Here is a 14,836-nt window from a genome sequence, read left to right as displayed (position 1 = left end):
GCCCTACTTTTTACACCATTTTTTACACTTTTTGGTTCAGCATAACAAGAATAGGTAAAAGATTGACCCAATTTTGTGACATGTGTTGGATCCTGCGACCAACACGTAGAGGCGACTAGGTCGGCTTACTCTACCGGTCTGCATTCACTCTTCACAGGGGCTGTGTAAGGGTTGCCCGTGACCAACACGCGGAGGCGACTAGGTCGACTTACACCACCGGTCAACATCAACCACCTTACACCAGGAACTGCTCCCAGAGTGGTGCTATACTAGTTCAACAAGGTCGACGGGGTCGACAGTGTTTCTGTGGCTTTACTCCCACAGCACAGTCCATAGACTGAGTCTTGGAGTAAAGTAAGTGCTCGGTGTGGTTCTGCTATTGCGCAAGGTAACAGAAGAGTATGGTTCCAAATGCAAGGCATATATTGAACAACGTAAATGAGCCGAGGCTCTGCCTTAAATACAGCTGATTATGTAAATAAGGTAGCACGGGCCAGCCTCCTTTAGGGGCGTGGTTACATAAATGAAAAAGAGAGTACAACTCCAAATGATATAAAGAAAAAGGGAATGGCAACATACGTTTCCATCACACATGCCGCCCCTATAGACAACCATCGGCTATATAAAACAAACCAAAAAAAGAAAAGAAAAATAAAATAGTATGAGAGAACACCAACTAACTAAAACATACCAAGAGAAAATAGGGATAAACAATGTCTTTCGATCGCATCTTCTATGGGGTCGACATTCGGTTCGCCAGGTCTTCTAGACGGCGGGCCGTCCGTCTGAGATTGGAGGCCTCTTCCCGCAGGACGTCCACCGTGACTCGGGGTCGGATATCCCCCAGTCGGCTCTGGACGCTTCCGACCGTGGTTAGTTTCCTGGGAGCTGGGATCGGCCGTTCTACCTTGAGCGGACTACACCGCTTTTTCTTCGGGGGAGAGGGAAAGGGCGCCTGGGGCCCTCTTCTCACAGGCGGCTTCGCTTTAACTGGCCCGTAGGGTGTGGGTTTCTCGAATGCTGGGGGGTTAGTCAGTTGGACCTTCTGGCTCCATGCGGGGTAGTTGGTGCGGTCGACCTCATAAATAGTGATGCCCTTTCCGCCGTGGGCTTTTCGTGTCTCCGCATCTCTAATTCGTGACTGGTGTTTCGCGATAGTGTTTTTGGAAGTGGAATTCCTCCCACATTTACAAAAAAATCTGGTGAAATGCTGCGCGATATGTATCCGGCGCCGTCGGGGGGTAGACAATAGCTGCTGACACAGTGGGCAGTTAACACCATTTTCCCGGCATAATCTTAAGATCTTCCTGGCCGTCTCTTCAGAGATCCACTTGGTCGGCAGGTGGGAGTGTGGAGAGGAATCCTCTTTCACTGAGTCTGACTCCGTGTCGTCCAGGGTTTCGTTAGGAGCTGGGTGGAGCTCCAGTGGAATGATCAATTCGGATAATAGAGGCAAGGCTCCGATGATTGGAGAAGCCTTCTTTACTGTCTCTTTCGTTACTTCCATGTTTAGAGGAGGTGCAGATGTATACGCTTCGAGTTGACAGCAAGCAATGAGCCCGCTCTCTCTGGTGTCCAAGATGGCCGCCCTCTGACCTTGGCCTCTGGTGGCTTCTCCTGATTGGACGGCGCTGGTATCATAGTCGGCTAAATACGCAGGAGGCTTTCTTATTCGTTGGGGCCGGGATGTGTTCCCAGCCCCGGTGTTACTAGCCTGGGCTCCTATATTTCCCGTGGTTCTTGCCTCCTCGGTCGTCAATCCGCAGCCAGGGTCGGGGTCAGCCCTCGAGTTAGGGTTACGTTCCCCTGGAGAGACCAAGGAATCTTCGCCGGGAAACCGAAGTGATTCCAATCTTCCCGGCGATTGGAGTATTGGTAACTCCATTAGTCGGCTAGGCAGGAGTGATTCTAGAATAACGGCATCCGGATTATTGTTTCCACGTGAGACTCGTCTCCGGGGGTGACCTCTCATGTTAGGACGTCGGGCAGGCTCGACTTCAACTGGGGCTCGTCCTTGTTGCACCGGACTAGGGCGACAGAGCCTTAACCTTCCTTCAGCTTGAGTGGATCGCTGTCCATACCTTTCTATTTCGTAAGTATGATTTTCGTGACTCCTTAGTACGCGATAGGGTCCCACATACTTGGCCGCTAATTTTGGATTTTCCCCTTTTCTCCGCCGCTTGCTTAGTAACCATACGAGGTCACCCTCATTGAATAGCGGAGGCTCTCTCACATCGGTTGACACAATTTCCTTCTGTCTATCTCGGAGGAGAGTATGGGCTTGCATCAACCGGTCGTGAACAGTCTGGACATACTCGTGTATGCTTGTAAATGATTCCAGCCTGTTTCCATACAGCAACTGGTCAGGAAGACGAAGCTCTCGACCCAACATCAAGTAATTGGGTGTTTCCTTAGTGGCGGAGTGCGGTAAACCTCGCAGCGTCCGCATGATTTGTGGCAGTAACTGATCCCAATCTTCTTGTCCTCTGCCCAGTAAGAGGGCTCGTAGGGAGTCACCCAGTACACAATTATTTCTTTCGACCACACCATTCCCTTCGGGGTGGTACGGAGTGGTCCTAGATTTGTCGACTCCCCACAAGTCACAAGTCTTGGAATAGAGGACTCGAATTGGCTCCCCTGGTCGGTGTGGATAATTTCGGGCAGACCGAAGTAGCTGAATATTCTCTCGTCCAGGACCTGAGCTACCGTTGGGGCTGTAGCGTCGGGGATGGCTAAGGCATCTGACCACCGAGTAAAATGGTCAGTGAGCACCAACACCCAGCTATTTCCTCGAGGGGTCTGAGGTAGGGGTCCCACCAAGTCTACGGCTAGGCGTTGTCATGGCCTCCCGGCGTACAGCCGTTGTCTGTTCCCGGAGGTCCGGCCTTTTCCCGTCTTGGCCCTCTGGCAAACTTCACAAGAGAGAACTGCCCTCCGGATATCTCCAGCCATGCCCGGCCAGTACCAGTCCAATTGGACGCGTTTCAAGGTCCTCTCCACACCGCAGTGTGTTTGTTCGTGGGCTTTCCACAGGATTTCCTGTCTCAGCGTTTGCGGGCATACCACCACCACCCTTTCTCGCCCATTCTGAGTGAGATGAAGGGTCAATACACCTGACTCGTCGAGCTGGAGCTGGTGGAACATCCGGGCCAATCGCTGCAGCTCGGGGCTGCCTACTTGCAGCGCGGCCTCTTCTATTCTTTTCCGGTTCCTGACGGCCTGGTAAATTATCCCTAGGTCGGTAGCGGGTCTCTGTTGTAATGCCCGTACTTCATCTAGCGAATTCTGCACTACTGTCAACCGTTCCGGGACCTTTGGGACCGTGCTTTCACCAGCTCCCTCAACGAGTCCGGTTTCACCTGCCATCTTGATGGCCCGTAACCGAGGGTCTTGAAGTCTTCTGGGAGGGTCGTCCAACACTCCTGGTGACCCCGCACCGCATGGCAGCCGTACTGGGACTGGACTGGCTGGTGTGGGAATCGGGAGGCCGGGCCCTGAAGCATGTCCGCTGCTGGGTAGTCGAGGCCATTCGTCTTCATCCAACTGGCGGGTGTTGGGACTGGGTGTTCCTGTACCTCTTGGTGGCTGTACCGGAACCTGGTCCACTGGCACAGCAGTTTCCCAATTTGTTCCTGGGGTTACTAGAGAGTCACACACTTGTGACCTAGTTGGCCCCTGATCCCGCTTCTCAATGGCAGCACACTGCCGGCAGTCGATGCACTGTCGTCGACTCAATCCATCGGCGTTACCGTGCTTAACGCCTTTTCGATGGATAATTCGGTACTTGTGCTCGGCCAGGCTCTCCAGCCACCGGGCCACCTGGCAAGAGGGTTCCTTCCTCCGGTGCAACCAAACCAAGGAGGCATGATCGGTCCGGATCGTAAATTCTCTGCCATATAGGTAGGGCCGGAAATGCCGGACAGCCAGCACAACTGCCAGCAACTCTCTTCTAGTCACGCAGTAATTGCGTTCGGCGGTGGAGAGGGTCTTGCTATAGTAGGCTATAGGTCGCTCCTTGCCTTGCTGGACCTGGGATAGCACAGCCCCGGTCCCTACGTTACTAGCATCGGTATCGAGCACGTAGGGCAAGGAGGGATCGGGATATGCCAGTACTGGAGCGTGCGTCAGTGACCACTTGAGCCTAAGGAAAGCTTCCTGTTCCTCTTCCTCCCACTTCCAGGTGACCCCTTCGCTTGTCAACAAGGTGAGAGGTTTGGCGATCGAGGCGTAGTCAGGCACGTATCGGTGATAGTACCCAGTGGTACTCAAGTATGACCTTAACTGCGTCACATCCTGGGGTGCTGCCCATCCACTGATGGCCTGAATCTTCTCAGGGTCGGTAGCCACTCCAGTGTCGCTGACTATGTGGCCCAGGTACTTTACTTGGGTCTGGAACAGACTGCATTTAGAGGGCTTTAGTTTCAGCCCGGCCTGTCTCAATCGCTCCAACACCTCTGCCAGCCTAGTTACATGACTAGAGAAGTCTGCCGACATGACGATGATGTCGTCCAGGTACAACAGCAAGGTTTTCCAGTGTAGCCCTTGGAGGACGCGTTCCATTAGCCGCTGGAAGGTAGCCGGGGCGGAGGTCAGTCCAAAGGGGAGCACCTTCCACCTCCATAACCCACTGCGTGTGGCGAACGCTGACCGTTCCTGGGCCTCGGCGGAGAGGGGTACCTGCCAGTATCCGCTCATCATGTCCAAGGTACTGAAAAGCCTGCTGCCGGACAAGGCGTCCAAACTCTCGTCAATCCGGGGGAGGGGGTAGGCGTCCTGGCGAGTGACACTATTGAGTTTTCTATAGTCTACACACAATCGCCACGCCCCGTCCTTCTTCCTCACCAAGACCACCGGAGAGCTCCAGGCCCCGTGAGCGGGCTCAATCATGCCTTGTTTCTCCAGGGCCGAGACCTGTCGCTCGATTTCGGCTTCTTTCTCGTGTCCTACTCGATATGGGTGTTGACGGATGGGTTGCGCCTCTGGAAGAAGGGGGATCTCGTGCTGTACCAGGGTGGTACGCCCCACGTCCTCGCTTCCTTGGCTAAATACATCCGCATAACGGACCAAAAGGTCTTCCATCCTTCGGTGCTCGGTAGGGGACGAGCAATGTGGCGCCGCCTGTTGGAGCAAGCCCAGCATGTGGGGAGGTACGTTGGAAACAAAAGAGGGAGGTTCCTTAGAAATCTCGGCCTCTCCCTTCGCTGTCCAGGGGACCCCTATTTCGTCCGGCCCGACTCCAGTGTATTGTCCCACGACCGTCCCTGCCGTCACGCTGACTGGATGGTCGGTGGGATTCATGCAGCGGATGGCCACTCTCCCTTTCTCACCGGGTTGATGTAGGCTGGCGGCCACCATATAACCGTTTCTTATTCCCTCGATTAACCCGACTGGTTGATAGGATGAGGACGTGAGACGTCCGGCAACCAGGACCTCGGTTCGAGGGGGAAGCGTTGTGGCTCGCATTATTTGAACTCCACTTGTCAGAGGTCGACCCTCTCGGTCAGTGCAAGTCAACTTCTGCCCATTTAACACCAACGTGGGTTGCTGAAAGTTCATCTCACAGTGGTGGTCGACCAAGAAGGGCATGCCCAGGATGGCGTCCTCCTTCAGTGCACACACCACGAGAGATACAGTAACCTGGACACTCCTGACTCTGACTGGGAGAGTGATGAGTCCGTGAAACTGCAGCCGGGTACCATCTGCCATCCGTCCATAGTCTTCCCGAACCTCTAATTGGCTTTTGACATCCTTGGGTAAGCGCTCAAAGACATGTCGTCCCAACAGATTAGAGGTGCATCCGGTGTCCACGAGAAACTGGACGGGCTGGCCTCCGATGCGACCTGGCAAGAAATAGCTGCTATTATGCGGCTTCCATGATTCGTCTCCGTGAGTTCGTCTGGCTTTGCTCATTCTCTGGGGGCCTTTTTTGGAAGGCCGAGGCGGCTTTGGCCAGACGTACGTTTCTTCCTTGGCTTCTGAGGGTGGGAGACCTGCACACTCAGGTAAGGGTTGATACTGGTTGTGCAAGGGGACCGGTGGCGAGCAGGGGGGAGCCTGTGTCGCCTAGTCCGCCATGGCCGTTGCCACTGGCCTTGCAGGGGTATATTTGATCCACAGTCAGTACTTCCCCCTACTGCTGTGGATGGGAACCGTTTCCCGACCTCGTGGCTTGAGGTGGTTGTCCTTGGGAGACTTGAGGACACCGGCGTTGGGTGTGCCCTGTCTTGCCGCAACCCCAACATTTTGGTCCCCTTTTCTCCACTCCCCGTTGTCTCAACAGATTTCCTTCCCTTAGTCCATCCGCTAATCCTTTTATAGCCATCAGGACGTCATTCAGGGTGGCTGATGGGGGATCCGAGTGGACGGGGGCGACTGTAGCAGGGGTAGTCTCCTCCTCCTCCACTGTCATTATTATGGGTCGGGCACCAGGCCGAGGAAGAGTGGGCTGAATTTGCAGGAACTCATTCCCTGCCTGCACTGCTTCCTCCAAGCTCTGGGCTTTTATTGCCAAAAGATGGCGTTGGAGGGGCGTGTTTCCCAGGGTCAGGGAAAACGCATCCATGGCCATACTGGATTGGTAGGAGTCTGGAAGGTCAGCGTACGCTATCTTCACCAGACGCTCCATTTCTGTTGCGTGTTCTTGGAGGCTCGTCTTGGGTTCCCTCTTGAGGTGGAGCCTACTCTTAGCCTCTCTCGGGGAGAGCCCGTACTTTGTGCGTAAGGCCGAGAAGATGGAGGCAGGCGAGTCCCCTCGACTACAGCTTCTGGCTCCCTCCTTCAATGTCTCACGCAGGTGGAGGAGAGTGGCCTTCTCACTCCACTCATTAGCTTCCGCAACCTCTTCGAACTGGGAGATGAACAACTCTACATCTTCACTCCCATCGAACTTCGGTGGCTTGAAGCTAGCTTCCTTCTTGGGTATTTGTAAGGCTCTAGTAATAGCCTCTGTCAGTTGACCAATCTGGTCGACATGGTGTAACTCTGCCTCAGCCAGACCTCTGGTAGCATTCCGTCGGCTGTTTGGCATGGTTACAAGGGTTGTCTTAGAAGTCCGTGGTCAAATCCCACTGCTGCCACCAGTGTGTTGGATCCTGCAACCAACACGTAGAGGCGACTAGGTCGGCTTACTCTACCGGTCTGCATTCACTCTTCACAGGGGCTGTGTAAGGGTTGCCCGTGACCAACACGCGGAGGCGACTAGGTCGACTTACACCACCGGTCAACATCAACCACCTTACACCAGGAACTGCTCCCAGAGTGGTGCTATACTAGTTCAACAAGGTCGACCTGAGGTCGACGGGGTCGACAGTGTTTCTGTGGCTTTACTCCCACAGCACAGTCCATAGACTGAGTCTTGGAGTAAAGTAAGTGCTCGGTGTGGTTCTGCTATTGCGCAAGGTAACAGAAGAGTATGGTTCCAAATGCAAGGCATATATTGAACAACGTAAATGAGCCGAGGCTCTGCCTTAAATACAGCTGATTATGTAAATAAGGTAGCACGGGCCAGCCTCCTTTAGGGGCGTGGTTACATAAATGAAAAAGAGAGTACAACTCCAAATGATATAAAGAAAAAGGGAATGGCAACATACGTTTCCATCACAGACAACATCAACAAGCTACATTAGAAGAGAAAAAGTAGAAAACAAAGTCGTTAAAACTTGTTTTAAATTTTGGTTGCTGAAGGGTAAAGTGAGTTTTTTAAGCAATGAAGTGTCAAACTCACCTTGTTCTTGTGGTTTTCACGATGACATACATGTAAATGCTGTGCATTTTCCTATATTTATTGCTATGGGCTATAATTTATTTGTAGACCATCTACTTTTAAAAAGTCAAAAAAATGTGACTCAACAACCTATAGGCCTTATGTCTATCTTACTGCGGTGCACCTCCTTCTTCTAAACCTCAAAAATCCTCAGAAACAGCTCTCAATACATAGACTACAGTTGTTGTTATTTATCACGCAACATAAGTATCATACTTGACAACCAACTAGGGTTCATTAAATAGAGATGTCACAGTTAAACAAAACAACTCGTCATTATTCAAATGTTTCTACACAGTATTGCAGCTAAGTTGATGAGCTCTTATACAAATCGCATTTGCTTTACAACCATCAAATAAGTAAAAATTCTTATTTTGTATCTCAGTTAAAGTTTTATATATTGTCATTGCTAGAAGAAGTATTCATAACAGTAGGTTATAAATTTTCAATGAAAAGAATTTCTTATGCTAAACCTATTACAATTGGCTACTACAGTCATTCATGCTAAATATACTTCATGTACAGCAGATACTATTGTTGCTTCGACTTTGTGTAATTTGAAATTATTTTTTGAAAAAATAAAGAAATATCATGAAATAGCAGCTTCTACACACATAATATATGTAAGAGAACTGCATCATGAAATAAAGGGTACTCCAATAGTTCCCCAAAAAATATTGGTAAATGAGTAATCTGCATGACCTGAAGGTTACATTTAAAAACCCAGTAAAGAGACTTAAGGTTTATTGAGGCAAGATAGGCATAAGGATTGTAGAGTTACTCAGAGTAAAATTAAAGGTGATTCTTGATTTAGGTGTTCTCAAAGCCATCCATGTGTGCTGCAATGTTGGCGTTAACTTGTTGCATAATCAGCTGTAAGCAGCTTCTAGCTCCTAAAATATTTTAAGGATTTAAAGAATAGTAATAAGTTTTTGAATAGGTATATGATTTCAGAAGAAACATTGCAGTCATTTTTAGTGAGCACTGAGATATGCGATGTCCTGGATGTAGCTTAATTCATATCGCTGTTGAGAACCATAGGTGCTAGAGGAAATAAAGGGTAAAAAACTATGACTCTTACACTGGAAAGCAGATGCACAGAAGAGTGTGTATGACAAAGTATGTCAAAGGTTTGAGGGACTTTGTATGTTGCGGTTGAAGGCAGCTCAAATTCATGAGATCACCGATAAAATGTGCGATAGAAAAACTAATAATAAGCTTTCAACACAATTACGTACAGTGGTGTGGTTACGCTAATTTGATGTTTTACATATGACAGAGTAATGTTGCACGCTTGAATATTGAATGTTACAGAAAAAAATTGTTCCAAGCACAAGTAACTCCATCACCACACCAACACTGCTGTAATTAATCTCAAATTAATCAGCATTTTGAAAAACATAGGTGCTGGGAGTGTTTGCAGCCAGCCAATTTAATGACAAAACAGAGTGTCCCTATAGCCAAAAAGCTCTGTGTGTATTTGAAACTAAAAAAGCAAAGCGGCTCTAAATATGTTTATTATTTTAAGGGGGAAAACAAAAAAATAATAGCTTAGGAAGGAATCTTCTCATCAAGTTACCTGTTGTAATTACTTAATAGAACAGAAATCTTATAATGCTGGTAGTTATCTTTTAATGTGATGTAATGTGATCTTGTGATAGCAGAATGCACCTACTATATAGAGCCGTTGGTGTCCAATAAAGGAATTGGCAGGGAAAGATATGAAAACTTGAATAAATCATTTGCGAGACTGGAGATACCTCTTAGCATCCAAACTGACAATGCACACAGTTTTCAGCTTTCAAGTTTTAGATCCTGTAAGAAAGTATCATTAATTGCACAGCCAATACTTATCATGAGACATGCTGGACTACTACAGACTTTATAAGTCGTAAACAATTGCTTGCAGGTCGGGATATTTTTTTGATAATTAATCCTTATTCAGTAAAATAGTGCAAATAATGAAAAGAAAGGAAATAGGAATTGCACAGTTTATGAGAGTGTTACAATAAGATGATATCAAAATATTTTTTGTGTTTAACAAACACAGATTGAAACGAGGTATTGGGTAAAGGTAAAAGGTAAAGGTATTGAAACAAACTGCAAAATGTTATTACAGTGTAGACTACAATACTAATACTATATTGCAAAGCTATTAGTGACAAATTAACTCACCAGCTACAAAGTTACTGTTACTAATGCTTGCTGATACTGACCAAGCTACTCCGAATAGTCATTCTTTTTTAACCCACAAAACAATATTCTTGCAGTATAGCAACCCTCGGAACCAAGTGAAATAAGTAGCCCCAAGTATCACTATGAATAGAAAGATCCATGATGATTAAAAAAATTCAAGCAGTATGAAGTAATTATATTGAAAACACTATCAAAGAGCCTTACATTTTTCAGAAAGACTTCATAGGAATTATGGATAAATTTGTAGTTTCTTCTAAAACCAGACATTTTAATTTTTATATCAATGTTTTCTTTTGTACTGTGTCGGGTGTTTTATATATGTTTTTGTGCTGTTTTATATGTTCATTAAATGGATTGAATGCTTCATAATATATTTTTAAGCTATTTTCGCTGTAAAACTTGCCATCCTTCAGTTGGAGAGTTCAGCCAATCATAGTTTTTAATTACAGCGATTCTATGAACACCAATTTACATACTGTGTAAATAAAATATATGTATCTTTTGTAGTCGAACTCACCATGAAGTTTAAAACGGTCCGAGAAGGTGAACAAGCGGTTCTATATAATTATTTAGGGCAAGGGACGTTGTTAAAGGGTCCACAGCGGGCAAGTATCCTTATGAGATTACTCAAGCTAAGCATTAGCCAATTACTATTATACCTCAACATTTGAGCTTAATGCATAGGGGACTGAGCTCATATGTCAATTTGCTCGTATGTCAATTTGCTCGTATGTCAATTTGCTCGTATGTCAATTTGCTTATACATGTATATGTATGTCAATTTGCTCGTATGTCAATTTGCTCGTATGTCAATTTGCTCTTATGTCAATTTGCTCGTATGTCAATGCAATATTTCCTGTATAAAGTAACTAAATACAAATTAATCTGTTGCCATATTATGAAAAGGATATTACGATGGAAAAACATGTTTTTAGTTGTTGTAATTCAGTACCTACGCTTACAAACTCGCGAAACAATTACCTATTTAGTGGTTATGATCTGCAATAAATCGTAAAATCACTATGCGCTGTACGTTATGGAGCTCTTACCTTGGAGACAGAAGTAGTGTCTAATGTCATTTTAACGAGTTTAGCTCACTAAACACACACTTGAAGCTAAGTTTTAATCTTTTACATAACTTTAATTTTGTCATCGTCTTAATTTTTTATTATCTGTTTCCGGCTTGACGCTGTTTTTCTTGCTTTCAATATAACTTTTAGCTAACCTTATTTAAACGTTTTTCAAACTTATGCTCTGAAAACGACCGACCAATCTCGCATACTTGGCTATTTAATGGCCATCAAGAACTGGCTCATAGGCTCGTATCTCAAAGGTTTCTTGTATTTCAAAGCAGTAACTTGCTCGGAATTCTGCTCATATCTCGATTTTTATCTTATGTTAGTGCACTTGTATGTTTAGGCACTTATACGTATGTGGAGGTGTGACTGTATATTGCTACATTTTTCTAGGACGTTTTAGTGCTACAATGGTAATGGTAATAGTAACAGTAATAGTAACAGTAATAGTAACAGTAATAGTAACAGTAATAAGAACAGTAATAGTAATAGTAACAGTAATAAGAACAGTAATAGTAACAGTAATAGTAGCAGTAATAGTAACAGTAATAGTAACAGTAATAAGAACAGTAATAGTAACAGTAATAGTAACAGTAATAGTAACAGTAATAGTAACAGTAATAGTAACAGTAATAGTAACAGTAATAGTAACAGTAATAGTAACAGTAATAGTAACAGTAATAGTAACAGTAATAGTAATATTAATAGTAACGGTAATAGTAACGGTAATAGTAACGGTAATAGTAACGGTAATAGTAACGGTAATAGTAACGGTAATAGTAACGGTAATAGTAACAATAATAGTAACCGTAATAGTAACAGTAATGTTTGGATATCTTGTAATTTATACAGGTCTTTATATTCCGAGACCATCTTGTAATGTTAGAAAGGAAAACTGCTTCTCAGTATGAGTATCTTGAGCTGAAAGACACAGTTGGAAATGTGACACATGTTCCAGGGTAAGTCCTACCACATCTGTGTAAGCTGTTAAGTAGTTGTCTAGACTTACCTGTGTTCCTGTCACGAGAAAATGTTAAAAAGGATTTTTAGGCAATACTTTGTAAATTGTGTATTATAACTTTCGGTCTCTTAACTTTCACCTCTGGGTTTGGCCACCCAGCCCTTAGCGTTTACAACTCCTTATTTCTACATTTGATTACACAGACCTTGTGAGATGTTTCTAAATCCATTGGAGCTGGCTGCGTTGGAGGTGAAGGACGCTATCAGGATCGCAAGCAATCATGTGATCGTCGTGTACAGGAAGAATGAGAATGAGGTCATCAGACGAATAGTTGAAGGTCCAACAGTGTTTATACCCACTGCGAATGAATGGTGAGCCTTTCCTTTACCATGCTACGCTAATAGATGAGATCGGAGCAGGTGTAGGCTTGACCTTAAATAATTGTTGACTAATAATTGAGGTAAAATTAATTTAATTAATTGCTTGTTCTGTTAGCATCACTTTAATAATTATTTTTTCTGCATATATTATGACCCTCAGTTTAACATGGGCTATCTCGCATATTGATTATATAATTAGTATGAATAACATATTGAATATTAAATATGTTATTACTAGCTGTGCTACCCAGCCTTGCCCGGGTAATAGAAAAGTCTTTGGACAGAAAATTGATTTGTATTTAACATGTAACAACATTTGCCATTCTAACTTTCAAACTACATATCATGAAAAAAGTGTTTTGTCTTATAAACAATGAGAAGTAGTGAGAGTTGCTTGCTATTAGCCAGTTTAATAATGTGAGCGAACAGCTTCTCGTGATGTTATGCTATGACCCACGTCATACTCAAAGCAGTTAGGTATTTGCTTTCATATAATGATTCATATTGGTAAGCTCGAAATTCGATATCTGTAGTCTAGTGGGTAAGGCGTCAGACTGGTGAATGGCAGGGTCTGAGATCAAATCTCCTTTGGTACAGAATATTTATTCCAAGATTTTAAGATCTATAGTCGGACAATCAATCCTACAAACCTACATACAACAAACTTTGAGAAATATAGATTTATCCTTGCTCACTGTTATCTTATCAATACCTGATTATTGCTTTGCTAGTGAACTACTGCTTAGCGTTTCTGCATAAGGCATTATTTGCATATCACCATTGATACTTCCTACGTAATCTCGGTGTACGTAATGTCAGTGTACGTAATCTCAGTGTACGTAATCTCAGTGTCTCATTCCACATGACCATAACATAGGTTTCTTATAAATTACGCAACACACATTTTTTTGTTTGACAGTTTTTGATGTTAGTGCTGATATTCCATAACACCAACATGCTACTTCCACCATTGTATGTTTTAGTTTGTGAACTTTCTGTTATTACAACCTTAAATTCATTATCTCGACTCCTCCGTAATACTATTAGATTAACAATTTTTAAAACACGTCTGTTCAACTAACTCAATACTTCATGATTTCTGTTTTGTAATTGTTTTTTTGACAAGTAACGGAAAACATCATTTTGTTGATAATTACCAGTAATCACCGATGTTATGAGGAGTTGTATTCTCATGATGTTGCTGAAGCTCACTCTTCTGTTTACTGGTGTCATAAATTCGCACGAATATCTCTTTTCTAAATTATTTCTGCACACAGATTTAGTTTTCCTAGTAATTGCCATTTGTAGGATGTGGCCAAATCCCTCCTCCTGTTTGATTTAAGAGATTATAAAGTCTTTTTCCATTAAATAAAGAAAGACAAAGTTTAAAAAGTGAGATTATCACGATGACTAATCTTAGAGTAGTTGAAGCAGGCATTTTTAGCCAGTCAATAGTAGATTATGGTCCAAGATAACATGAACATAGATGCCATCATTCCTTTTGGAACCTTTGTTCTCTTCCTGTCTCAACTCTTTGTTAAGATTCAGTGCACTAGTAAAGTACGTAGAACTGCTGTAATGCTATGGAGTGACAACCACCAATATGTACTATGAACCTTTCTTTCTTAGGATTCACACATTTGAATGGCATGGCCCAGACCAGGCAGAGGCAGATCATATGATCAGAGCTGCGCGTAAGATCACACAACTCCCAATGATGCCCGAGCACTTCTCAGATAAAGTAAATGAAGTGCGAACTATCGATGATACAAAGATGGTGATAAAGTTGATGGTGTATTATGAGCTGGCAGATGCTCTGAAAATGGTAAACATTTTCCCTATAACTATTGTCATGTTTATGGTAGACTGATAGTCTTGGACTTTCGTACGTGTTGAGTAACTTTTAATAGATTGGCTCTTGTGTGTTGTAGCTGGAGGAGACGTCTGACCCCATAGCGGACATGATGAAGTGAGTTAAACATTTTAACTATTTTATGACTGTTCACTTGCACAGTCAAACCTCAACACGCAGAGTTGATTCGTTTCCGTAATTTAGTTGTATGTTATGTCATAATCAACAGATGTTGAAGTGAGTATTTCCATACGAGTACCATGTAGTTCATTTGATCGATTGCTCAACTGAAAAAACTATAGCTATAGTAACTCCATGTAAAACAGTAATACTATGGTGAAGCTATGGTAACTCTATGTAAAACAGTAATACTATGGTGAAGCTATGGTAACTCTATGTAAAACAGTAATACTATGGTGAAGCTGTGGTAACTCTATGTAAAACAGTAATACTATGGTGAAGCTATGGTAACTCTATGTAAAACAGTAATACTATGGTGAAGCTATGGTAACTCTATGTAAAACAGTAATACTATGGTGAAGCTATGGTAACTCTATGTAAAACAGTAATACTATGGTGAAGCTATGGTAACATTAGGTAAAAATATGT

General features: G+C 44.2%; 1 protein-coding gene across 1 annotated transcript in view; it reads left to right on the top strand.

Moving 5' to 3' along the window:
• LOC137404594 (uncharacterized) overlaps positions 1–14,836 on the top strand; it is a 28,888-nt gene that overhangs the window by 429 nt on the left and 13,623 nt on the right. The window contains exons 2-6 of the mRNA XM_068090816.1: positions 10,466–10,563; positions 11,887–11,993; positions 12,199–12,366; positions 14,005–14,200; positions 14,307–14,344. Of these exons, the coding sequence (XP_067946917.1) occupies positions 10,466–10,563; positions 11,887–11,993; positions 12,199–12,366; positions 14,005–14,200; positions 14,307–14,344 (607 nt within the window). The remainder of the gene's footprint in view (positions 1–10,465; positions 10,564–11,886; positions 11,994–12,198; positions 12,367–14,004; positions 14,201–14,306; positions 14,345–14,836) is intronic.

Source organism: Watersipora subatra, chromosome 1 (genome assembly GCF_963576615.1).
Source record: "Watersipora subatra chromosome 1, tzWatSuba1.1, whole genome shotgun sequence".
In the NCBI taxonomy this organism is placed as follows: domain Eukaryota; kingdom Metazoa; phylum Bryozoa; class Gymnolaemata; order Cheilostomatida; family Watersiporidae; genus Watersipora; species Watersipora subatra.
The sequence above is the reverse complement of the archived record's forward strand: the minus strand, read 5'-3'. Positions and strand labels throughout refer to the sequence as shown.